At 37.1% G+C, this 26,942-nt stretch overlaps 1 protein-coding gene across 3 annotated transcripts in view; it reads right to left on the reverse strand.

Moving 5' to 3' along the window:
• Positions 1–26,942, reverse strand: part of NUP107 (nucleoporin 107) — a 44,701-nt gene that overhangs the window by 3,247 nt on the left and 14,512 nt on the right. For all 3 annotated transcript variants that reach the window (XM_086712860.1, XM_086712861.1, XM_086712862.1), the window contains 18 exons: positions 25,710–25,781; positions 25,214–25,302; positions 23,079–23,157; positions 21,204–21,317; positions 16,610–16,700; positions 16,375–16,451; positions 14,350–14,409; positions 13,124–13,269; positions 12,952–13,000; positions 9,408–9,477; positions 8,971–9,089; positions 8,176–8,214; positions 7,719–7,869; positions 7,278–7,390; positions 5,851–5,953; positions 5,233–5,393; positions 4,329–4,454; positions 1,144–1,257 (listed from right to left, as the gene is read on the reverse strand). In XM_086712860.1, coding sequence (XP_086568986.1) covers positions 1,144–1,257; positions 4,329–4,454; positions 5,233–5,393; positions 5,851–5,953; positions 7,278–7,390; positions 7,719–7,869; positions 8,176–8,214; positions 8,971–9,089; positions 9,408–9,477; positions 12,952–13,000; positions 13,124–13,269; positions 14,350–14,409; positions 16,375–16,451; positions 16,610–16,700; positions 21,204–21,317; positions 23,079–23,157; positions 25,214–25,302; positions 25,710–25,781 — 1,773 coding nt within the window. The remainder of the gene's footprint in view (positions 1–1,143; positions 1,258–4,328; positions 4,455–5,232; positions 5,394–5,850; positions 5,954–7,277; positions 7,391–7,718; positions 7,870–8,175; positions 8,215–8,970; positions 9,090–9,407; positions 9,478–12,951; positions 13,001–13,123; positions 13,270–14,349; positions 14,410–16,374; positions 16,452–16,609; positions 16,701–21,203; positions 21,318–23,078; positions 23,158–25,213; positions 25,303–25,709; positions 25,782–26,942) is intronic.

The raw sequence follows: 26,942 nt of genomic DNA on the forward strand, positions 1-26,942 counted from the left end.
CATGAATACCAGCATGAATCTGAAGAGAAAAATTTAGCCCAAGCAACCTACTGAAGGTTCAAAACCATGTAAGAAATCAGCAGAGTTCTATTATGAACTTCAGGGAGAATTTTAAGTAACTACAGTATCAGGAATAGTAGTAAATAGGGGCTCTAATCTAGCCTTATAACCTATCATTTTTTGCTTCTGGTCAGAAAAGGGGAGCTAGAGGAGCTAGAAAAATATAGTATCTAAAAAAAAAAAAAAGGGAATAATATATCAAGATATGGAGAATAGCAGAGGGAAAGATACTGAGAATGCTTCTATGGTTTTCTGTTCAAAATACTACACCATACATCCAAAAATCCAGCATTTCCACTTCCCCTTAGACAGATCATGAGGTCTATAGAGGCAAAGCTGGTCACTCCTGGTTTCTTTTACGCTCTAGGATCAGGCCTCAGCGTCTTCCACTCACGTGAATAGTTACCTGCAGTATGCCTCCTTTCTCCTATCTCAACTCATCCAGATTCTACCCCATTCATTCAGGAATCAGTCAAATGCTATACATTTCAAGCATCCTATCTAGACCTCTTCCAGTGAGAAGCAACCTTTTCTTTTTCTGAACTCACAAAATACTTAACCTGTGCTTTGTTACGACATTTAGTACTTTTGTAACTGGTTCTCAACCCAGGATACACATCTAAGCTCTCATGCCAGATTAAAAAAAACAAACAAATAAACAGAAAACAACCACCCTCCCCTGACCTACCTCTGACCAATCAAACCAGAATCTCTGAGGCTGCACCCCATTTTTGAAAAGCTCCCCAAGTCATTTACATGAATAGCTCAGAGGTGAGAGCCACGGTTATTAGACCTACCTTCATATCCTTAAATTGAGTTGAATATGACAGATAATTAAATTTTTAGGTCCAGAATTTTAAAAAATCAGATTTTAGTATCCTGAATGAACATATAAAATCTGAAGAAAGTTTATCCAAGAGTCAAGATTTCTATTCCCTAGCTAGTATTTTCAGTTTAGGTTTCAATTATGGGATGTTCTGTTATAAGTACAACAGTTATATAAGATCTGTAGGTGCTCCTATTCAGAGAAAGAACCTTTTGAAAAAAGACTTTTTTTTAGCTGTACACAAGGCACAAGCTTACCTCTCTAACATCCACCATCCACCCTCCATCAACAAACAACAAGACATTGTACATTTTCTCCTTCACGTCAGCAGTTAGGGCATCCAAATGCCCTTTCCAAATAACATAATCCATCTGCAAAACAAACATAAGGGCAGACATGTAACAGACCAAAACCAATAAATAATGTATTTTTAAAGCACACACAGGAATATTTACATGGAACATCACTCTAAAGAGTTGACTTAACAGAGGAACACGCGACTCTTGATCTTGGGACCTTGAGTTTGAGCCCTATGTGCGGTGTAGAGCTTACTCGAATAAATAAAACTTTAAAAAAAAAAAAAAAAGAATTGACTTTAATCAGCCAAATACAAAAATAAGTATCAACAGACTGTAGTTAAGTAAAACACTAAAACTGAACACTAATGTCATCTGAAGGCATTTTTCACGTTTGGTTAATAACCTACAGAAAAGTAACTAAACACATGACTTTTTTTTTTTCAAAGAACATTAACAGAAATATCACCTATTACAATAAGAATATAACTGCCAAAAAACCTGCTTCTTTAAATATATAACTTGATAAACACACAGTTATATGGTCAATTAATCTTCAACAAAGCAGGAGAGAGTATCTAATGGGAAAAAGTCTCTTCAATGAATGGTGTTGGGAAAACTGGACAACAGCATGCAAAAGAATGAAACTGGACCATTTTCTTGCACCACACACAAAAATAAATTCATTCAAAGACCTAAATGTGAGACCTGACACCACAAGAATCCTAGAAGACAGCACAGGCAGTAGTATTATCTCTGACATTGGCTGTAGCAACATTTTTCTAGATATACAAGCAAAAATAAACTATTGGGACCACATCAAAATAAAAAGCTTCTGTGGGAATGCAAGCTGGTGCAGCCACTCTGGAAAACAATATGGAGGTTCCTCAAAAAACTAAAAACAGAACTACCCTACGACCCAACAATTGCACTACTAGGCATTTATCCAAGGGACATAGGTGTGCTGTTTTGAAGGGACACATGCACCCTCATGTTTATAGCAGCACTATCAACAATAGCCGAAGTATGGAAAGAGCCCAAATGTCTATCGATGGATTAATGGATAAAGAAGATGTGGTAGGGGCGCCTGGGTGGCGCAGTCGGTTAAGCGTCCGACTTCAGCCAGGTCACGATCTCGCGGTCCGTGAGTTCGAGCCCCGCGTCGGGCTCTGGGCTGATGGCTCAGAGCCTGGAGCCTGTTTCCGATTCTGTGTCTCCCTCTCTCTCTTCCCCTCCCCCGTTCATGCTCTGTCTCTCTCTGTCCCAAAAATAAATAAATGTTGAAAAAAAAATTAAAAAAAAAAAAAACAAACAAACAAGAAGATGTGGTATATGTATGTATGTGTGTGTATACATACATACATACATACATATATATATGTATGTATGTATACACACACACACACACACACACACACACAATGGAGTATTACTTGGTAGTCAAAAAGAATGAAATCTTGCAGAAGTATGGAAAGTATGGAAAGAGCCCAAATGTCTATTAATGGATTAATGGATAAAAAAGATGTGGTGTATGTATGTATGTATATGTGCGTGTGTGTGCATATATATATATACATATATGTATGTATATATATGTGTGTATGTATGTATATACACACACACACACACACACACACACAATGGAGTATTACTCGGCAATCAGAAAGAATGATATCTTACCATTTGCAACTATGTGGATGGAACTGGAGGGTATTATGCTAAGTGAAATTAGTCAGAGAAAGACAAATATTAGAGACAAAACAGATGAACATAAGGGGAGGGAAGCAAAAATAGTATAAAAACAGGGAGGGGGACAAAACATAAGAGACTCTTAAATATGGAGAACAGAGGGTTACTGGAGGGGTTGTGGGAGGGGGGATGGGCTAAATGGGTAAAGGGCATTAAGGAATCTACTGAAATCATTGTTGCACTATATGCTAACTAATTTGGATGTAAATTTTTTAAAAATTTAAATTAAAAAAAAGAAAAGAAAAAAGAAGACAAAATAAAAAATATAAACGAACAAATAAATAAAAAGCTTCTGCACAGTGAAGGAAACAATCAACAAAATTAAAAGGCAACCCACTGAATGGGAGAAGATATTTGCAAATGACACATCTGATAAAGGGCTAGTATCCAAAATATATTAAAGAACTTATACAAATAACATCCTTGAAATAAATAATCCAATTAAAAAATGGGCAGAAGAAATGAACAGACATTTCTCCAAAGAAGACATCCTGATGGCCAACAGACACATGAAAAGATGGTCAACATCACTCCTTATCGGGGAAATACAAATCAAAACTTAACTCCAATGAGATATCACCTCACACCTGTGAGAATGGCTAAAATCAAAAACACTAGAAACAACAAGTGTTGGCGAGGATGTAGAGAAAAAGGAACCCTTGTGCACTGTTGGTGGGTAAGCAAACTGGGGCAGCCACTGTGGAAAACGGTATGAAGGTTCCTCAAAAATCACACCACTGGATATTTACCCAAAAAATAAAAAAACACTAATTCAAAGAGATACATGCAGTATCCCTATGTTTACAGTAGCATTATTTACAACAGCCAAATTATGGAAGCAGCACAAATGTCCACTGGTAGATGAATAAAGATGTGCTGTGAATGTGTGTGTGTGTGTGTGTGTGTGTGTGTGTGTGTGTGTGTGTGTGTGTGTGTGTGTATGATGGAAAATTACTCAACCATAAAAAAGAATGAAATCTTGCCATTTGCAACGACAGGGATGGAGCTAGAGAGTGTAACACTAAGTGAAGTAAGTCAGAGAAAGACAAATACCATATGATTTCACTTATATGTGGGATTTAAGAAACAAAACAAGCACAGAAAAAAAAGAGAGACAAGCCAAGAGACACTCGTAACCTCTTACAGAGAACATGTTGATGGTTACTAGAGGGGAATGGGGTGGGGGGAATGGGGGAAGTAGGTGATGAGGATTAAGGAGCATACTTGTGATGAGCACAGGGGGATATATGAAAGTACTGAATTTCTATATTGTACACCTGAAACTAACATAACACTGTATGTTAACTATACTGGAATTAAATTGTTTTAAAAAATGTGAAACATATGACCTGTATTTTTAAGATGCAATAGATACATCTTATCTATATTCAACTTACTTCATATTTCTTTTCTTTGTGTTCATGAGCCACTTTCTCAGTAAAAGTTGCTTGATGTATCAATGTAGGTTTTTGTGGAGCTGAATTCATATGCTTAAACCACTCATTAAAGGTTTCATGGGCTTCCTAAGATGTAAAATAGAAAAATACAAAAAAACCCACAGGTTTTCCATATGTTCAACACAATATTTACAATCTAGTTCTTAGAAATAACTTTGTAGCATCAAGAAACAGAACTGTTCAATATTTATTCTTTGCACACAAAAAAATCATTGTGAATAAATATTTTGTCAAGTGGTAAACACCAGCAAGGTACGCATATATTGTGTTTTCTGGCACCTACTCCTATCTCAGCACCTGGTCATACACATATCTTGACCTTTACCATTCTGTGATGTACGTATGTTTACTTGTCTGTCTTCTTGACTAGCCCATTAGCTTCCAGAAGGCAAGGATAGACTGCTATCCACAGATGTAGCTCTAGAACTTAGCCCAATGTAATTACTTTGTTATTTGTTGAATGAATTTTAAATGAGTATGTTGTTATTTTAGTTATAAAGACTCTAGAATATTTCGCTTTTCTGTTTTTGCCAAAAAAGAGAAAGAGAAAAAGAAATATTAAAGTTGATACAAGCATTCAAAGAATCTTAAGTAAACTAAGTTTCAGACATCACACACACTACCACATGAGATGTTCTTGGTTGGTTGGCATTGATTAGATACTTAAGGCAATGAAGGCCAGATCACGATTTCAATGTTCCTGTGGATCAGTCAGTACCACAGTCACAAGAGAAATAAGATAATAAGTCAGTCACCACTTCTGAAAAACAGTTCAAAGTCTGAGAGTGAATCAGAAAAGTCATCAGGAAGATAGGCACATTTGTGATTTTCTTTACAATCTCACCAAATAAGCTCTAATGCATAAATGTTCTCTGATAGCATTATCATCTTCAGCAGGAAGTGGACTGTCCATTCCTTGTTCCTCCCACTGATTATAGATTTCTGCTATCGAATCCTGAGGAATTTTCAAAAATACCTCTTTTGCAGCTTCATGCTTTTTTGATGCTGTGAAAAAGATGGTACACATGTGAATTTCTGTATGATCATTTATTAAGGAGCCAAATCATTGGTTTGCAACTTTTATAGTCAGCTATAAGCATCTCCAGTCCCAATGTACTTCTATTAAAGGTGTGGGGGATCTTTCTACCTAATGACCAGGATTTTCCTTATTCCAGTGTGACAGTCACAAAAGGATACATTAAATGCAGTTGCTTTTACCCACTTTTGTGTCTTAAAGCAATTATATTTTTCAAAGCCTTGAGATTATATGAAAAATTGATTAGACAATGAAAATCCATTGTTATATGTTTTGTTTCATAACATCAGATTTGATATACAAGAAGGGCTGTTTTGTCATCTGTCCTCCCCTGCCCATTGGAAGGATTAGAAAACCAGTTAAAACTAAATTTAGGAATATATGGATTCAAACAAAAACTTTAAAAAGTATTAAAATAAAGCATACCCAAGAATTTTCTCATTATCGCATTGCCTTGTTTTAGCGCTTCTGCCCTCTGTGCTGGGTCAAATACCAACCAGTCAATTACGTCAATTTTTAAGCGGTCCTCCTATTTATTTAATTGGAAAAAAGACATCAATTTTGGTATTTTTCTAAGATATTTTGCAAATTAGTAGAATTAACTTACATCTGCACTTCTAGTAAACATGATTTTCCCCCCAAGTTATACAGAATTATGAAAGAATCTACCTTTCCTTAGTTTCTTTTCACATTTAATAGCTCTCTATTAAATTACAAAAAAACTTACTGGAGTGTGAATCTGGAATTAAATATTCTGTGTCCCACCAACTTAACCAGGTCATTACTTAACTGTTATTCTAAAACATTTTTCTTTCCTAGATAAAACTTTCTTTAAAAAAACAAAACAGGGGCGCCTAGGTGGCTCGATCGGCTGGGCGTCCGACCTTGGCTCAGGTCATGATCTCACGGTCCGTGGGTTCGAGCCCCGCGTCGGGCTCTGTGCTGACAGCTCGGAGCCTGGAGCCTGCTTCAGATTCTGTGTCTCCCTCTCTCTCTGACCCTCCCCCGTTCATGCTCTGTCTCTCTCTGTCTCAAAAATAAATAAACATTAAAAAAAAAATTAAAAAAAAAAAAATAAAACAAAACAAAAAACAAAACCCTTTTAAAAAAGATGTTTATTTTGAGAGAGAGAAAGAGAGAGCAAGAGAAGGGCAGAAAGAAAGGGAGAGAGAGAGAATCCCAAGCAGACTCTACAATAGCAGCACCGAGCCCAACTTGGGGCTCAATCCCACAAACCATGAGATCATGACCTGAGCCAAAATCAAGAGTCAGATGCTTAACCAACAGAGACACCCAGGCGTCCTGTCTGAAAATAGGATAAGTAAACTACTGAAGAGTTAGTGATTGATCAAGTATCTAGAATAGTCTGAAGAGCAAAAACCCAAAGCTCACTTTTTTCTGTTAAAGAAGCTTCCCGGGGCACCTGGGTGGCTCAGTCGGCTCATCCCACTTTGGCTAAGGTCACAGGTCATGATCTCACCGTTTATGCGTTCAAGCCCCGCGTTGGGCTCTGTGCTGACAGCTCAGAGCCTGGAGCCTGCTTCGGATTCTGTGTCTCCCTCTGTCTCACCCCTCCCCCACTTGCACTCTGTCTCTGTCTCTCAACAAATAAACATTAAAAAAAAATAATAAAGAAGCTTCCTTTAACACAATACTACTGTAAGTAATTTTAATCCCTTACGTAAGACCTTCATTTTGCTGCCAGCTTTTATAATTTAGAAGGTTTTGGCTGACAAAGAAAAATTCTTAAAAAAAGAAAAGACGCCAGAATATTCTAAGTTGGAAGTTGACCAAAAAGCAACATGAGGGATTATTCAGAGTTACACACACACCTCCCTTGCCAGTCATATTACCTCTGTAGTGCCAGTATCTAGGGCTGGGGCCACGTCATGATGACTGAATTCACCATTATCTTTCTTTCGGGTATTCTCAACTACAGTCTTTGTTATAGCCGCAATATCCAAATCTAAGGAATGTTTTTTAAGAGACAAAAATAAGAACTAATCATTCACACTAATATTCTCTAAATGGTCACAATGATTTGGTAAACTGGGATAAAATTTCCTTAAAAATGTAACACATAAAATACGAAAGACGTTACAAAAGAAAACGCCAAAATGAGGGTATTTTACACACAAGTTGTAAGTCATTTTATTCCTAAAACAGAATTCCATGAAAAATTTTTTTTTTTTCTCTCAAAAGCAATAAAATTTAAACCTGGAAAGATAAATGTTACTGATGCCAAAATGGTAACTTGCCTACAAAGAACAGATAAAGTTCTCAACCATTTTTACCTGCTTCCTTAGCCAGCTCCAGACAATGGTGGCGCTGCTCAAATTCTGTAACACCTTCCAAAAATAACGCATACTGGGCAATAGCTAGGTCTTGAGGCAAGTGACAAGTATAAAATGCAATCAGATTTGTATGTTTCTCATTTATTAAAAGCTAAAAAACAGAAAAAAAAATCAAAGGATGTTAATAATAAAGCAGGTTCTGGAATCAACAGTGCTTTTTAAAAAGTTCACTTCAAAATTTCAAACATATTTATGAGAGATTCATATAGACATGGATTTGTGCTGCTAAACAGGATAATTTAAAATTCCAAATAAAATGTACTTATAATAATTAAAAGATCTCTTACGGATTCTGATGGCTCTCCTGCCACTGAGCATTAACACACTACTGTTCTGATTTTTGTTTTCGTCAAAATGGTGGGGAAAAAAAATCAAATTGTGGATTCTCAAAGTTTACCTGGATGTATGCCTTTAAAACTTCAATGGAGACTTCTTCCTTGATAGAAAAAAAAGTATACAACCCAATTATAAACACAACTGTTTATGTGTACCAGCAATATATCTAATAAAAATTCTATCAAATGATTTAATGACTTTAATATTTACCACTGAGCAATCACTATACGCTAGGCTAAGCGCTTAGCAAAGTTCATGTATTGCCTGATTTAACCTTACCATAGCTTTTCGTAGGCGGTTACTATTATTGTTCACAATTTACCAAGGAGGGAATTAAGAATTTCTAAACTAAGGAACGAGGGAGGTTTTATTTACCCAGAATTACACAGCTAGAAGCTGCCGAGTGAGAATGTGAACCCAGGATTCTTACTCCAAAGCCCAAGCTTTCAACTGTTGTACCATCTGCCTTCTACATGTACTCTGACCAAAATGTTATCATCATTTAGGAAAAAAGTAACAAAAAGAAAAAGAAAACAAAAATTTTAAATCTCACACAAAAATGAGTCTGGTTCAGTTAGCTTAGTTGACTGATTTAGAGTTGGGTGCTGATGGGGATAAAGTTCTTGAATTTATCAAAAACCACATAACCACCATCATTCTACATTCACAGACTAGAGCCCTAAATGGTTACCCGCAGTGGGTTATCACCAAGTGACCATAAGAGACTATACAGAACACTTTTGCACCCATACCACCATTTCTAGAAAACAACAACAAAAAAATAAGTGTGTTTTCCTGATGAGAGGCATATGGCATCAGCCTTGCAAAGAAGAGTAAATTGTTCTTTTTTATTTACTTTGGTCTGTAGTCCCAGTGTGCGAAAAAACAAAATGAGGTGAGTCATGAAGCGGAGGAGGTGTCCAGGTAGATTGTTTCTGCTTTTGGAAAGCCATTTGTTAAATTCACCCATCAAACCTACAAGCCATCAAAGCAAAGATTCAACAATAGGGATAAAAATCAAAAGGAGAAATAAACATTATCAAAGACATTTACTGCATTCCTATAGTGCTATTAAATCACTACCTCATTGTTAATATGCGACATATAAAACAGATCCTGGATTAAATTCAAACTCCATTTTTTTTTTTCAAACTCCATTTTTTAACAATACTTGCATTCAATATAAAGATTAAAAGATGTGGTGAGTCATGCATTGTTTTGTTGGCTTTTTACAAAATGGCCATAAGAAAAAAAGAATTCATACCAACTAAAATGAAAAGTATAGTATCTTACCATCAATGTCTCCCAGGATAAGGAATTTTTGAACTATATGGTAATGTTCTTGATTCTCTTCCAGAACTCTCTGAAAAAATGTTTACATTTTCCATAAATCTTCTAGTGGTCATTCTATAGTATTATTCACTGGCAAACTAAAATGTCAACTTTTGAAACAATATATACAAAGAAAAAGTTTTAATGAAGGGTCTCAGGAGATCAAAACAAAATATGAGAAGGATATTTTCTGCCCTTCCCTAGCTCACTCGTGCTTCCTCTCTCTCAAAAATTATCAAAAAAAAAAAAAAAAAAAAGCAGGGAACTATGACAAAACGGTTTAATCTCTATGAATATTATTAAAGTTTTACTTTTTATATTTTACTACTGTTTTTCTTGGCACTCCACGGTGAGCCAGAAAGGGAGGGCACATGGAACCTAAGCAAAACAAACCCTACGAGTCCTTCGAACGTGAGCAGCAGTTCCTGCAGGCATTCCTTGGGTATTCTCTTCTGCACATGGCACCAAGCGTAACAGAAATCACCAAAATAGTGATTAGATAGAGTAGAAAAACCAAGTAACCTGCTGTTACAGTGTTTAGAAGCAGAGTTTATTTCTTTTTTTGTTGAATATGTTTTAATTTTTATTTCATTATCAGCATTTATTATGTTTTTTAATGTTTATTTTTAAGACAGAGACAGAGCACGAGTGGCAGAGGGGCAGAGAGAGGGAGACACAGAATCCGAAGCAGGCTCCAGGGTCTGAGCTGTCAGCACAGAGCCTGACGTGGGGCTTGAACTCATGAACTGTGAGATCATGACCTGAGCCAAAGTCTGACACTCAACTGACTGAGCCACCCAGGTGCCCCACATTTATTCTTTTTTACATTCAAATCTTTGCTCCACCTGAATTGATTTTAAAACATGGCATGAGGTAGTGATTTAGCTTTGTTTTCATCCAGACGGAAAGCCAATTATGCCCACACCATGTATGTATATAAACCATTTCTCTTCCTTTGAAATGAAAAGATCACCACTGTCATTAAGTTCTAATACATACTTGGATGTCATATGGACTTCTGTGCTTCACTGATCTATTCATTCCATACTAACTGCATATTATTTTCTTGTATCTTTATACTGCTTTATTATCGAGTAAGACAAGCACGGCATAATACTGTTTTTTTCCATTTTTTTTTGCCATTCTCACTTATTTTACTTGTAAATTTTTCTGTTCAGAAAAATTTCCGAAAGTATGAAGTTTCTATGTTAATTTATGAATAGCTAATATTTACATCAAATCTTCTCATCCAGGAACATGGTATATCTATTCAAGTCTTCCCATAAGATTCTATAGTTTCTTTACCAAGGTCCTCACACCCCCAGTTAATTTTATTCCTATGTGTTTTATAGTTTCGGTCAATAATTTAAATGGGACTTTTCTAATTAGTTGTAGAAAGTACAGACAGGCTATGATTTTTTGGGGGGATAACTTTGTCTGGAACTTAGATACTTAAAAAATTCTCTTATTTTTTTTTTTAATTAAAAAAAATTTTTAATGTTTATTTATTTTTGAAAGAGAGAGACAGAGTGTGAGCCGGGGAGGGGCAGAGAGAGAGGGAGACACAGAATCTGAAGCAGGCTCCAGGCTCTGAGTGGTCAGCACAGAGCCAGACGCGGGGCTCGAACGCACGAACTGTGAGATCATGACCTGAGCTGAAGTCGGATGCCCAACAAACTGAGCCACCCAGGAGCCCCCAACATTCTCTTATTCTTATTAATTCTTTTATTAATCCTAACAACTTATTGAATCTTGAGTTTCTAGATTTATACTTTTATCATATGTAAACATTCCCCCTTTCTAATATTTATATTTATTCCTTTATTTTTCATTAGCTGGAATCTCCAAAATAACAGACTGGTAATGAATACTTGACAGAAGAAACACTAATTTCTTTTTTTTTTTTTTTTTAATTTTTTTTTTTTTCAACGTTTATTTATTTTTGGGACAGAGAGAGACAGAGCATGAACGGGGGAGGGGCAGAGAGAGAGGGAGACACAGAATCGGAAACAGGCTCCAGGCTCTGAGCCATCAGCCCAGAGCCTGACGCGGGGCTCGAACTCACGGACCGTGAGATCGTGACCTGGCTGAAGTCGGACGCTTAACCGACTGCGCCACCCAGGCGCCCCAAGAAACACTAATTTCTTTACTATACAAAGTAAAGTAATAAGGAAAAAATAAAACTCAACAGAACAACAGGTAAAAGATTTGAACAGGAAATTCACAAATGGTCAATAAACATAGGAAAACTTGCTCAGCCTTACGAACAGGAAGGGAAATAAGAGTAGAATAGTGAGCTCCTATTTCCCACCTAACCTGTTGGATTAGCAAAAAAAATTGGAAGTGTGACATTTGGGACTGGTGAGAATTCAGCGAAATGACCACACTAATAAATTATTTACAGGAATATGAATGAAGTGCTACAATCAGGTAATTATACATCTACCCTTTAACTCAGCAACCCTGCTTTCAGGACACTTATCCTGTAACAGGCTTGGTAGATAAGCATATATGTATATAAGCTTAAAAGCAACTTTAGAATGAAAGAATGTTCACTGCGGTGCTAAGAAACAACCTAAATACCATCAAAAGAGGAATGCTTAAAAAGAGTAAGTTGGGTTACATTAAATCCACTAACTTGGATAAAGTATCATTAAATGAAAAAACAAGACAAAACAACTCTCCCCCAAGTTGTAATGTACGTAGTATGATGCAAACAACAACAAAAATCAAAATCCTATCTTGAACTATATACATTATTTACACATATTTGTAATGGTATGGAGAAGGATACGGAAGAATACAGAGCTATATATTTATCATCTCTGGGGAATGAGAATAACTATAAAGGGGCTGGGAAGAAGTTATTATATAGGTCTTATTTATATTTTTGGATTATTTTGTTACATACTTCAGTTATTTACAATTTGTTAGGCGAATATTACTTAAATATATTAGATTATTTTAAGATCTAGGAAAAATCTTGTTAATTTCCCATTAATATTTTTACTTTCAAAAAGAAAGGGATAAATTAGTTTACATGCATACCCTTAGTTTTAATGCTTATTTTTATTTTTGAGACAGAAAGATAGAGTGTGAGCGGGGGAGGAGTAGAGACAGACAGGGAGACACAGAATCTGAAGCAGGCTCCAGGCTCTGAGCTGTCAGCATAGAGCCCAACATGGGGCTCGAACTCGCAAACCGCCAGATCATGACCTGAGCCGAAGTTGGATGCTTAACTAACTGAGCCACCCAGGAGCCCCTCCATACTCTTATTTTTAGATAAAACCAATCCTAAACCAAAGAGACAGAAATGAAACATTATTTAAATATGCAACTAAGTCTCTTCCTTTTCAAGAATGTCTCTCATTTGGATAAGAGGTAAAGAAAAGAAGAGAATATAACAGTTTCATAAATTTTTTTGCCTTTCAGCTACAGTGCACACCAACATAACATTCAGTGTTTCCTATTCCAATTATCCTAAAATGTTCCTACCAATATTTACCTTTTTATCAGTAGCTTGAAGTTCTTCAAATACCTTTTCTAAGGTCCAACTTTAAAAAGAAAGTACAAGAAAGGGATAAAACAGTATTAATAATATGAACAAGGGCTACAAAATAAAACTTTACAGAGCGTATTACAAATTACCAGGACAAAAACCAAACCAATAAACTCACTTTACTTCCAAATATTCCCTAGGGAGTTCTTCAGTTTCATCCAGAGTCAGTACTGATGTCCGGATTTCCTGTTCTACCAAACTGTCCACCATCACCCGAAAGTAGGCCCACACTGTGTCTTCCCAGGTGTCACAGACAGGAAGCAGCTTTTCCCCCATTCCAAACCAGAAACATACACACAGTCAACAAAAAAAAAAGGGAAAAACAGTTACTTCCATTGATATGGACTATAAAATCATTAGAATAACATAAAACACTGTGGATTATAACATACCATACCAAATAATCCTTTACGCCCCCCGCCCCATCTTCTAAAAAGCTCGAACTATTAACTTTTTTTTTCTTTTTTTTCAACGTTTATTTATTTTTGGGACAGAGAGAGACAGAGCATGAACGGGGGAGGGGAAGAGAGAGAGGGAGACACAGAATCGGAAACAGGCTCCAGGCTCTGAGCCATCAGCCCAGAGCCCGACGCGGGGCTCGAACTCACGGACCGCGAGATCGTGACCTGGCTGAAGTCGGACGCTTAACCGACTGCGCCACCCAGGCGCCCCTAACTTTTTTTTTTCAAAGTAGGTTCTACATCCAACGTGGGGCTCAAACTCACAACCCTGAGATCAAGAGTCGCATGCTCTGCTGACCGAGCCAGCCTGGCGCCCCTAAAAAGTTTGAAGTACTGAGACTTTTTCCTACTGAATTCATAATAGCATCATTTTTTCATGTTGATGTAAGATGGTGTTTCAACTAATTATTATAACATCCCTCAAATAACTATAAAGTGCAGGGGATGGCGGGGTCTGCAAGAAGCCCACACACGTAAGACAATCAAAACAGTTCCTGTGCCTTAGGGGCACACTTCTGTATAAAGCTATGGGCACTAGAAGTCAGCAATAAATGTATATTGCAAAAAAAGTGTGTTGTAACTAAATTTACAATTCTCAGAAATTAAAATCTGATTCCATGTATTAAAACATCACTTGGTGTACAGGATACATGAAATTAAGCAGCTCAAGTCACTATCCCATTTCACGATTATCGCTATCGCTGCTACTTCTTACAAAGTAACTTAAACTTATAAAATTCACCTGAAATCATTATTGTACTACATGCTAACTTGGATAGAAATTAAAACAAAAAAGCTTATAAAATTTATTCTATATGATTAGAATATTTTATATATCTGATTTTGTTCCATAGGAAAAAAAGAATTAAAACAGACTACATACCTGCTTGAGATTCCCACTTAAAGCTGCATAAATTGCTCTCTCGTATCTATTAAAAAGCTCCTGAAATACAGAATATAAATTTGAACTACAGTTTTCCTCAGCTTGTCAATTTTTTTCATAATCTGAAATTTTACAATGTCTTCTAAACTGAACTTATTCACTTGACAGTTGTAAACTTTGGTGAAAAATCTAGTGAGGCAAAAAAGGGGAAGGACCCTTTAATTCGATGATACAGTCAGTGCTGAAAACTTCAGGAAAAATCAACCATCTAAATTTCAAATACAGGATGAAAGCAGATCCAACTGTAGCGGATGCTTCGATTATGTATCACTGTCAAATTTTATTTCAGACAGAACCGGTGTAGGCATTTTCCCCTAAAAAGTTTCTAAATACCTAACACCACCTGATCCTTCTCTGAGAACATCAAGCAAGGCACCTGGATGGAACCTGTCGTGCACCAGGTTGCATCTAATTCCTAAGGAGAATTAATTATATTCAGCAAATTAGCCCATTTCACTACCACATTCTATTGATGGCATTTCCAGTCTTCTTATTATCCAGTGACCTCAGAGACTATCACTATATTTCTGAGTCCTCTGCCTTTGTTTCCAATCACCCTCTTGACCATTCTTGCTCTCTTCCTTTCTATTATCAATATTATTCTAGGACAGGCCCTTATTACTTAGGGTCTGAATAATTCTAACAGGCTCCTGACTAGTTTCTCAGCCGTTAGCCCATTCCATTTTTTTTAATTGTTTTTTTTTTTTTTTTTTACTTTTTTTGTTAATCTCTACACTCAACGTGGGGGCTCAAACCCATGACCCAAGATGAAGAGTCACATGCTGCACCGACTGAGCCAGCCAGACATCTCTAGTCCATTCAATTTTTAAGCCTATTTTTCACTGTCATGCTAATCTGAAAACACTGTTGTCATGTGCCTTGAGGTTTTGATGGTTCACTGCTATCTGTGATATACTCATTCTTTAGAGCAACACTTGAGGACCAATGCCTGTTCTTAATTTACCCTTTTCAATCACCTTTCCCATTAGTCCTGTTACAATGTTTGTTTTGAAACTGTGAATTGGTTCCAATGCAACTGATCTATTGAGGAACTATTTAAACATGATGCAAATTTCCCATAACATACAATTTCATCCGAAAGTAATACTAGGTGAATGCAGAAAACTACACCTGGTTGAATGATGTCACCTAGAAATACTACACAAAACTGAGATACCTCAAACATCTACTTACTACCTCACTTCATTACATGCGTTATAAGCTAAACTCATCCATATTGAGTGTGACAATTTTCAGTTTGATTGATTTCAGCTGACCTCCTTCTATACTTCACAGTAACTCACAAGCTGCAACCCTCTGACCCTCAATTCCACAAGTAAACTTCAGTGCTTTTTCAAGGTAAAATGCTGTAGTTATTGTAGCATTTGTGTATTTCCTGTTTAACAGTGCTTTATTGAGTTTTTACCCTTTTATGTATCACTGAGAATTTTTTAGTATTGTGCTCTCAACTCCATTTTCCCCAAAAGCCCTGTGGATTTTTTGCATGATTTTGCATGCTGTAGTGATTTTTTAGGAATGCACAAGTCACGTGATATCATAATAGGACTGACTGTAATTCTTTTGTGAGCCTTCTGTTCCAACCTGGTAGACCTACCTCCCTTGAGTTGTCCACCCTATACATCCTACCTAGAATTCCTTCCTCTTTTTTTCACACCCAACAACTCAAAATCCTAGTAATTTTTTAAAGTGCAATTCAGTTCTCTCTCCTGGGAAGCCAGGTTAGCCCAAATGTTTATTCTCTGAACTCATTTGGTACCTCTTTCATATTTTCATCTTTTATCAGTGTTTGATTAGTAGTTAAGCCTGACCATCCCTATTCTTCAATTTGATCAGAAGTTTTTTGAAAACAGAAACTTTAGTCTTACACTACTCGGAATGTTTCAAAGCACCTTCAGCAGGCCTTCAATTAATTAGAGTAAAAATGAGTATCAGTAAATATCTTACATCTTCTGCCATTCTCCAACAACTTATTTTCCAAATCACTCTATATGGATTCCCTTCCACAGGTTCTAATTCTGTTCCTATAAAACAGTAAAAGAAATAAAATTTATAGTATAAAATATAGAACTCCTTATTTCAACAATTTCTAAAAACGAAAGCTGTGCTTCACAAAGATTGGCATTTAGAGCTAAATACATACCCAGAGATTAAATTCTCAGAATAAAATCTACTAAAATACCTCCATTAACATTAGGGTCATGATAGAGTTTCCAGCCTTCAAGTGTCGCAGCTCTCCATGCCTGACCACAACGTTTACAGAGTCGTTGTGCCTTTAGAAACAGAAAAAGAGCAGTCAGTCCTATAACCAAGTGTGATACTGGAAAAGCACTGTGCCTTACAGAAAAGTACAAGCAATACATATCAGGATTAGGTAACTTAAAGCATGATACTTCAAAGGGAGATGCAGACAACTAACAACTAGTCATGGCATTTCACTTTGCCACCCTTTGCTCTTTGGTTCTGGGCTTGCAGAGGAGGCTCCCATGGGGCTCACAGGCATTTAATTCTGCTAGAGACAAATGGGGCTAAAGAGGTTGATGACCCTTGACTTCAAGTATTATAAAAACAGTCAGTCTCTATAACGACAGGGTGCTAGTGCTCATTCAGCCCACTGATATTTGTGTGAACTGTGATGAATCAGATGAACTTAGAGTAACCAGCAAGATACATCAGTGAGATAGAGAGACTACCTCTTTAGGAACCATCTCTTCGTCATTTACTTCATATGGTTTGGGCAAGATCCTACGATCCCACCTCCAAATGCTAAGATTAGGCATGTGATCGAACAAGAATCACTCCTAGGACTCTTGCTGGAAATACTGGCAAAGGGACACACTCCTTTTGCTGGAATTGCTAGCTGGCAGGAGGATGCAAGTCTGGAGCTGCTGGGGGCCATCAGAGATACAAGGAGCGGCTTCTTGAGAATGAAGCCACAGAAAGGAGGACAGGGCCAAGAGCCTGGGAAAGAGACAGTGTCCCAATACCATCCCTGGATCCTGCTTAAAACCAGATTATGACCCCACAGACTTCCCTGTTCCACAAGCCAATCAATTCTTCCCCATGTAAGTAACTTGAGTTGGGCTTCTACCACTTGAACCTAGAGAACCCGATTAATGTAACTAAAGAATATCATACCCCAAAACATCATTCTGGATTTATAGCCATTAAACATAATGAAAGCTATGCGGAAATGTTTTGATATGCTATCTAAAAAAGGAAGGATAAAAACTGAATATAGAATCTTGAAAACATTTTTCTAAGTAAAATAAATTAGATACAAAAGAACAAATATTGCATGACTCCACTTGCATGAAATAGCTCGAATAGGCAAATTCAGAGAGACAGAAAGTAGATCAGAGGTTATCAAGGACTGAGGGAAGGGAGAAACGGGGAGTTATTACACAATGTTACAGAGTTTCTGTCTGGTGTGATGAAAAGGTTTTGGGAATAGATAGTGGTAATGGTTTCACAAAACTGGAAATGCAATTAATGGCACTGAAATGTACACTAAAAATGGTTAAAACGACAAATGGTGTTATCTATGTTTTACCACAGAGAAAAAAAATGAATAATGCAATATGCCCAACTACTGAATTGTAGATTTAAAAAAATCTTTTTAATGTTTATTTTATTTTTGACAAAGAAACAGCCAGAGGGTGAGCAGGGGAGTGGCAGAGAGACAGAGGGAGACACAGAATCCGAAGCAGGCTACAGGCTTTGAGCTGTCAGCACAGAGCCCGACACGAGGCTCAAACCCACAAGTCGCGAGATCATGACTTGACCCGGAGTTGAATGCTTAATTGACTGACCCACCCAGGCGCACCTGAACTGTATATTTTAAATGGATGTATTGTACGGTAGGTGAATTGTATCTAAATAAAGTTATTAAAAAACCTTAATGTATACTATGATTACAATTATGTTCAAAAGAGGTATGTTCAAAAGACAGGTCTTGTCAGAAGATAGTAAATAACAAGTGTTGGTGAGGATGTGAAGAAAAGGGAACCCTTGTGCACTGTTGGTGGGAACATAAACTGGTGCAGCCACTGAGGAAAACAATAAGGAGGGCCCCTGGGTGACTCAGTCATTAAGCATCTGACTTCAGCTCTGGTCATGATCTCATGGTTCATGAGTTCAAGTCCCGTATCAGGTGAACTACAGTCCTGCTTCAAGTGAGCACGAGCCCCGCATCAGGTATAACATGAGCGCCGCTTGGGATGAGCCCCACTTTTCTCTTTGCCCCTAGCTCACTTGCTCCCTCTCTCTCTCAAAAACAAACAAACAAACAAAATAAACAAAACACCAAAACCAATGAGGAGGTTCCTCAAAAAGTTAAAAATAGAGCTACCCTACAACCCAGCAATTCCACTTCTAGTATTTATCCAAAGAAAATAGAAACACTAACTTGAAGAGATATATACACCTTCATGTTCACTGCAGTATTATTTACAGTAGCCAAAACATAGAAACAACATAAGCGTTCACTGACAGATGAATGGATAAAAAGATGTGGTGTATATACATATACCAGTACACATACACAATGGAATATCTTTCAAAGAAGAATGAAATCTTGCCATTTGCAACAACATGGATGGACCTAGAGGACATTATGCTAAGTGAAGTCAGACTAAGTCAAATACCATAGGACCTCTCTTATTATACGTGCAATTAAAAAAATAAACAACAAAACATGATCATAAATACAGAGAACAGATTGGTGGTTGCCAGAGGTTGGGAGTGGGAGAAATGGATGAAGGGGGTCAAAAGGTAAAAAGGAAAAAAGAAAAAGAATTTTCATCATATGTAAGATGAAAATGTTAATAATGAAAGTTCTCATTTACTGAATATTTACTGTAAGCCAGACAATGTGCTAGATACTTCACAGCAATTATCTCATTTGATTCTCATATGAACCCAAAGAGAGGTGCTAATTCTGTGCCTGTTCAATGGATGAGAAAATCGTGGCACAAAGGTGATTAGCTTACTCACGGACACACAGACAGTGAGTGGTACAGCCAGAGTGACCACATTGTAATAGAATAGGCACTGAACTGAGAGCACAGCCTTGGATTCCAGCCTTGATTATTTCACTGATTCTGTGACCCTGAAAGTCACCAAACTTCTCCAAGTTTCAGTGTTGTATTACTGTTTGCTTGTAAATGAGACCACTGGAAAACATGGACTATACTGAAGCTCTTTCTAGCTCTAAGAAAAAAAAGAATGCTAGAAGTAAAAAATAAGAAGAAAAACCCCATTATCTATGGTTTTGTAAAGGCAGTGGGACCTTGAAAGTTTTTGTTTTTCAAACCTTCAGTAATGTGATCATGTTTTTGTTTTCTGTTTTTTAAAATACATCCCTATTTGCCACCATGATTCCTAGTTATTTTCCGTACCACCTGGCAGAGTGGCTGGAACTTAACTATTTTCTGAATAAATTAGTATGTAATAAACACTTCTTTTCTTAATTGGGAAAAAAAAAAAGAGGGGCACCTGGGTGGCTCAGTCGTTTAAGTGTCTGACTCTGGCTCAGGTCATGATCTCATGATTCGCAGGTTCAAGCCCTGCGTCAGGCTCTGTACAAACAGTTCAGAGCCTGGAGGCTGCTTCAGATTCTGTGTCTCCCTCTCTTTCTTCCCTACCCAACTCATGCTCTGTCTCTCTCTCTCTAAAAAATAAACATTAAAAAATTAAAAAGAGGGGCGCCTGAGTGGCTCAGTCGGTTAAGCGTCCAACTTCAGCTCAGGTCACGATCTTACGGTCCGTGAGTTCGAGCCCCGCGTCGGGCTCTGGGCTGATGGCTCAGAACCTGGAGCCTGCTTCCAATTCTGTGTCTCCCTCTCTCTTTGCCCCTCCCCCGTTCATGCTCTGTCTCTCTCTGTCTCGAAAATAAATAAACGTTAAAAAAAATAAAAAAAAAAAGGAATGATGCTTATTACCACTTATTACTACAAGAACTTATAATAGTTTGAACATATGTCTATCTAAAGAACACTGCCAAAGAGACTGCAAAATAGGTACAACCTATTACCGTAAGCTTGGAGCTCCTAGGCATTGGATGTCCTCAAGAGTCAGCAAAGCCATCCAGTATGTTGTCTAATTAGATACTAAACATTCTCTATAGAAGATCTTCACTATCACAAAAGATCTTTTTTTTTTTTTTAAGTTTATTTATTTTGAGAGAAACAGAGATAATGCAAGTGTGGGGAGGGGCAGAGAGAGAGAATCCCAAGCAGGCTCCATGCTGCCAGTGCAGAGCCCGGCACATAGGGCCTGAACTCAAAAACCCACAAGATCATGACCTGAGCCTAAACCAAAAGTCAGATGCTTAACTGACTAAGCCATCCGGGCACCCTCCCAACAAAAGAGATTTTAAAACATGAAATTAAAAGGAAGAAGTCTGAGGGCCACTGTAGTTTTCACAAGTAAACAGTGTCACCTAGAAGAGCAATTAGGGTCAGACTCATTCTTAACTCTTAAAAATCAGAACTAAAAATAATGGGGATATGCCTAGGGTATGCAGTACAATTTGGGAAGGCAAAGTCTGACTTCTTACAAAAGATTTTCTATTAGAGTTGCATAAACTACAATGCACTGCTTTCTGAAGTAATGTGTTTCTTATCACTGGAAATGTTCAAACACAAAGTAGATCCAGAAATAATGTGGCAGAGATTACAGCATCGAGGAGACATACGAGGTAGTCACAAAGGTCCTTTCCAACTGAAAGAGTCTATGACTTCTGAAACTGAACTAGCAGGGTGTATATGACTTACCTCTTCTGTCATTCCAGCACGGATTAGAGTGAAAAGATATTTGAGTAATCTGACTTCATCTTCTCTATCCAGATCATCAAGGGGCATTTTCTGTCTAATGGGAGCATCAGGGTCCTATCAAACAAACAAATAAATAAATAACAATAAATTCTTTGTACCCACATACATTTTAAACATCCCCAAGAGATGATTAAACTCTCGAGTTTATATACTGAAATAAGTTTATTTACAATTTAGTTAAGTAACAAAGGGAGTGAAGTATCACACAAGCATTCCAGAGAGCCATAGAACTGTCTGCTGCCCATTCAAAAAAGACTGTTGGCCCACCAAGGTACATACTTCAGTCAGACAAGGCAGAAACAATGCCAGCCAAACCAGGCAACTCTTAAAAATGCTACAACATGAGCTGTAGCCTGTTGTAGCAACTGTACCTCCAAGTTAATCCTAAACAGAATTAGGTCTAGATGGAGAATGAGCACAGAGGAAACACTGAAGGAAGAGTAATACATTCTATGACTTGAAAGTGCTTCTCACATGAGAGGAGAGCCATAGTGGGATTAAGGCCATATAAAACACACTGATGTCCAATAAAATAATTTTTCAAGAACAGATTTCTAATAAATAAATCTACCTAGAACAGTTTATTCCCACCTATTATTTTTCATGGATAAAGAAATGTGCCTTTAAACATTTGGGATAACATATTGTCCTCACTTTTGCAGCAAATATCACATGTGGTCTTCATGATGAATTTTAAATGAAAAACTATTTTAGTTTTTGAAAACGTTTATTTATTTTAAGAGAGCACGCGTATGCACGAACAGGGGAGGGGCAAAGAGAGAGGGAGAGAATCCCAAGCAGGCACCCTGCTGTCAGCACAGAGCCTGACGCAGGGCTCAACCCCACGAACTGTGAGATCATGACCTGAGCTAAAACCAAGAGTCGGATGCTTAACCAGCTGAGCGAGCCAGGTGCCCCTAACTGAAAAACTATTTTAATGTGACTCTTATTTTAAATGCTACTCTTATGTATGGTAATATATCAATTCAGAAAATAAAGTACATTATAGGTGAAATGGCTACTTTCACAAGTATTTTGTGGACCGATACAATCATTCAGTTTTGGAACATGGTCTCTTTCTGGCAAAAAGGAAATCACCACTTTCCACATGTTAAAAGTAAATGATTTTTAGTTGTTTGCTACAGGGTGATTTAGCTATGATTTATTTCAAGTTCTTCCAGTAGCTTCCAAACAATTTTCATCAAAACCACTTTTGCTCCCAAAGAATTCTATCAATTTTTCCATCTGTTACTTACTTCTCCTACTTTTCATTATAAACATTTAGTGCACATGTTTCCACCTGTCACAAAGCTCTCTTTCTTTATTTCTACAAGAATTAGACTCCTGTTCTTTTCAAATCTATTGTTATTCCTATTACTCATATCCTAGAATGGCCTTTCTAACCTCAAGCTTATTCAAAGCTCCCCTCTCCTCCCCCCCCGCCACTTTTTATTATGTAAGAGGCTTCATGAGTCATCACTTTAAAGTTGAAGAGTCAAACCTTACTGTAAGACCAAAATTAATTTGTTTTTAAAGCTGGCAAGTCACTTTCTCTACCTTCTTTTACAATTTATAATTCATAGGCAATAGGTTCAAATGTTCAAATACATTCCATCAAATTCAAAGGCAACCAAGTAGTTAGTGGTAAACAGTATATACAAATCTTTGGGAAACCAAAACAAGGATCCCTATGAAGAAAATTCTCAGCCTTTAAAAAACAAACACACACACACACAAAAATAAATAAAAAAATAAAAATAAAAATAAAAACAAACACAAAACCTTGAAGACAACTTTCATTTCAAAGAAACTTACCAATTCAGTGACAAGGGGACGGACACTTCCTATATAAGAAGGCAGCTGCCGCTGCTTCAGGGTATGCAGAGTATTTTCCCTGCAAGAAAAAATATAACATTTTTAAAAGGAGTAACTTTAATATGTTTACTTAAGGAAATAAAATCAAGTCAAAGTAGAAAAAGAGAGTACAAACTCAGAAAATCAGGCAAAAATGCTAAATATAAAGAGGCATTTTAGGGGCACCTGGGTGGCTCAGTCGGATAAGCGACCGACTACGGCTCAGGTCACGATCTTGAGGTTCGTGGGTTCAAGCCCCATGTCAGGCTCTGTGCTGACAGCTCAGACCCTGGAGCCTGCTTCGGATGCTGTGTCTCCCTCTCTCTCTCTCTCTGCCCCTCCCCCACTCATGCTCGCTTGCTCGCTCTCTCTCAAAATAAATAAATATTTTTTTTTTTTAATTTTTTTTTTTCAACGTTTTTATTTATTTTTGGGACAGAGAGAGACAGAGCATGAACGGGGGAGGGGCAGAGAGAGAGGGAGACACAGAATCGGAAACAGGCTCCAGGCTCCGAGCCATCAGCCCAGAGCCTGACGCGGGGCTCGAACTCACGGACCGCGAGATCGTGACCTGGCTGAAGCCGGACGCTTAACCGACTGCGCCACCCAGGCGCCCCATTAAAAAAAAAAAAAAAAAAAGAGGCATTTTAGCTCAGATGACTAACGATGCTAAACATGTTTTCATGTCTTTATTGGCCACTCATCTGTCTGCTTTTGTGAGCTTATCTGTTCAAATCTTTGTCCCCCGCCCTTTTTTCTTTTACTACATTATATTTTTATTATTGAGTTGTTCTCTTATCAGCTACAAGTCTTACACTTTTCTTCTAGTCTGTGGCTCATCCCTCTCATTTCTTAATGATGTCTTTAATGAGTAGTTTTTCATTTTTATGAAATCGAATCAATCTTTCCCAATTATTGCTTCCTATGATCTTTCTTACTCTTGCCTATCCACAAGTCACAAAGATATCCTATGTTTTCCTCTAAAAGCTCTGTGGTTTTAGCTTTTATGATCCATCTTGAATTAAATATTGGGTATGGTGTGAGGGAGGTGTTTTTTTGCATGATATCTCATTTTTCTGCAAGGTTTGTTGAAAAGACATTCATTCCCTCATTGGATTGCTTAGATGCCTTTATTGAACACTAACTGACCATCTAAGTGTGGGTCCGTTTTACAGTTCTATTCTGTTCCACTGATCAGAATATGATCTGTTATGAGTTATGACTAACTCATAAAAAATGTGCGAAGACATTTACCTTAACTTTTTCAACTTTAAATGAAAATTTCTTTCTCCCAGAAAAATCACAACTACTCAAGATTTAATTTTTGACAACCACTGAATAGCACTAATTTCCTAGTTAAGCACAGAAAAGATATAATAATTGACCTGCAGACTTTGTACAGGCATAATGTTACTGAATTCAAATGCAATCTGAACAGTTTCTTCAAGTCTTAATATAAACTGTCCCTTTAACTTAGGGATGCTTTTTGGTTTCAAGGTCCTAAAATAATTTAGAAGTATTAAAGGATGTAGTGACCAAAGTTTTTCAAAAAAGCACAAGTAGCTAGAAACATAACAGAAGTATCTTCTTGATAATCAAATTACATTTAAAATAAGGTCCCACAGCCTTACCCTAGCCTGCCTATAAAAGTCCCATATGAGTTGACTCTCTTCAATCTCATTTCCTACCATACTTTCCTTTGCTGTGTTCAGACTGGCCTCCTTGCATAAATAGTTTGTTTTCAGGATCTTTGCAGTTTCTGTTCCTGTCTGGAACAACTTGTCTCCCAAATTTCTGCATGTTTTGCCTCCTCTCACTCATTACCTGTTACTTCCTTAGAAGAGGCCTGTTCTGATTACCTCTTCTATTTAAAGTTGTACCCACTGTCATCTTCTATCCATCAACTCTCTTTTTTTCAAAGCTCTAATTGCCCAACAGGCTATTTATTTGTGGTCTAACTCCCTTAAATAATGTCAACACCATAAAGGCAGGGTTTTTGTCTGCTTTGCTGACAGACTGAATTTAAATATTTGCTGAAAGATAAACAAACAAAACCAACACTGAGTGACTTCAAGAATAAGCGTTTAGTAACTTACCAATAAACTGATTTTGCATAGAACTCAATGTTATCAGAAAAATCTCCAATTTCATCTTTGGCAATGCTCTCTAGCCAATCCACCACCAGCTAGGAAAGGAAAAAAAAAAAAAAAAAGACCATTAACTATAAAATCTGTTACTGTTTTACTTGAAATGGTACTTCCATCCTTAATTCAAAATGTTTCTGATTAAAAAATACCAACTAACAATTTTTCCAACCACTATTTTTGCTTTTTTAAGATACATAAACATAGCAAAAGAATGAAATGTTCTATAGGAATAATACAGTTCTTAAAAAGCTATTCCTGGAAATGCTAGGGCTATTCATTTGAAAACTGAAGAACAAGGTTCTTAACTCCTTTTAACTGTAAGCAAAAACATCAAAAAGAAAAACAGTTTTTTTAAGTTTTAAATTTAAAAAGGTTTCAGTTCTTTGTGTGTCATTTACCTTTTCTCCATGCTTCATAAAAAAATATTTTAAAATTCTAATCTTACCTGACTTTGTCGGACAAGTGGATCTCTCTGAAATAATGTTTCCACCACCACTTTCTCACTGGCATTAAGAGCCTATTAAAAAAATTATTTAAAGAAAGAAAAAAAAAGATGTTCTAAGAATATTATTTTAATAGAAAGGAAAAGGTGAACCTGACATGTATTCAATTACCCATAAACATTTAACCACACAGCAGATCTGTACATTCATGTGTGAAAATTTTTCTTAAGCAAATTTCAAACTGCTAGATCAATCTGCAGCTGTTCTTGATACTTTCATTCTTTAGCTCTTCGTGGAATTTTAAAACTCTACTTCCTCAGAGATGTTTAGGGAAAACAAAACACAGAACAAAATGAAACAAGCAAAAAAAATCATAGTAAAGGGCAGGATGCAATCATGTGACATTATCAGAAAGTGAACATTTAAAAACTTCTAAACTCTTGGGTGGGGGTGGGCTAAATGGGTGCTGGCCATTAAGGACAAAACTGTGTGGAGCACTGGGTATTATACATAAGTGATGAATCACTCAATTCTACTCCTGAAAACAATTATTACACCATATGTTAACTAAGGAGAATTTAAATAAAAATTTGAAAAAAATAATAAAACCTTGAAACTCTTTCATTCTACATACCAGAAGTTGATAGGTAATAAAATTTTACAATCCAAGGGCTTTCCTTAACAAGACACAAGATAATGAATGATCAAGGAAAACTTCACAGATGTGATCATATAAAAATGGGAATGTCTACTTGACAAAGACCCCTTAAACAAAACTGAACAAGTAAAAGGAGGACTATCTTTAACATATACAAGAGAAAACAATAATTGGAAAATGAGCAAAGTGTATGATTACAGAATTCATGTAAGAATATTAAGGCTTGGGGCGCCTGGGTGGCGCAGTCGGTTGAGCATCCGACTTCAGCCAGGTCACGATCTCGCGGTCTGTGAGTTCAAGCCCCGCGTCAGGCTCTGGGCTGATGGCTTGGAGCCTGGAGCCTGTTTCCGATTCTGTGTCTCCCTCTCTCTCTGCCCCTCCCCCGTTCATGCTCTGTCTCTCTCTGTCCCAAAAAAAATAAATAAACGTTGAAAAAAAAAAAAAAGAATATTAAGGCTTAAGAATGAAGAATACTAGGGGTGCCTGGGTGGCTCAGTTGGTGAAGCGTCCGACTTCAGCTCAGGTCTAGATCTTATGGTTCCTGGGTTTGAGCCCCGTGTCGGGCTCTGTGCTGACA

Source organism: Puma concolor, chromosome B4, assembly GCF_028749965.1.
Source record: "Puma concolor isolate L17-30 chromosome B4, mPumCon1.1.hap2, whole genome shotgun sequence".
NCBI lineage: Eukaryota > Metazoa > Chordata > Mammalia > Carnivora > Felidae > Puma > Puma concolor.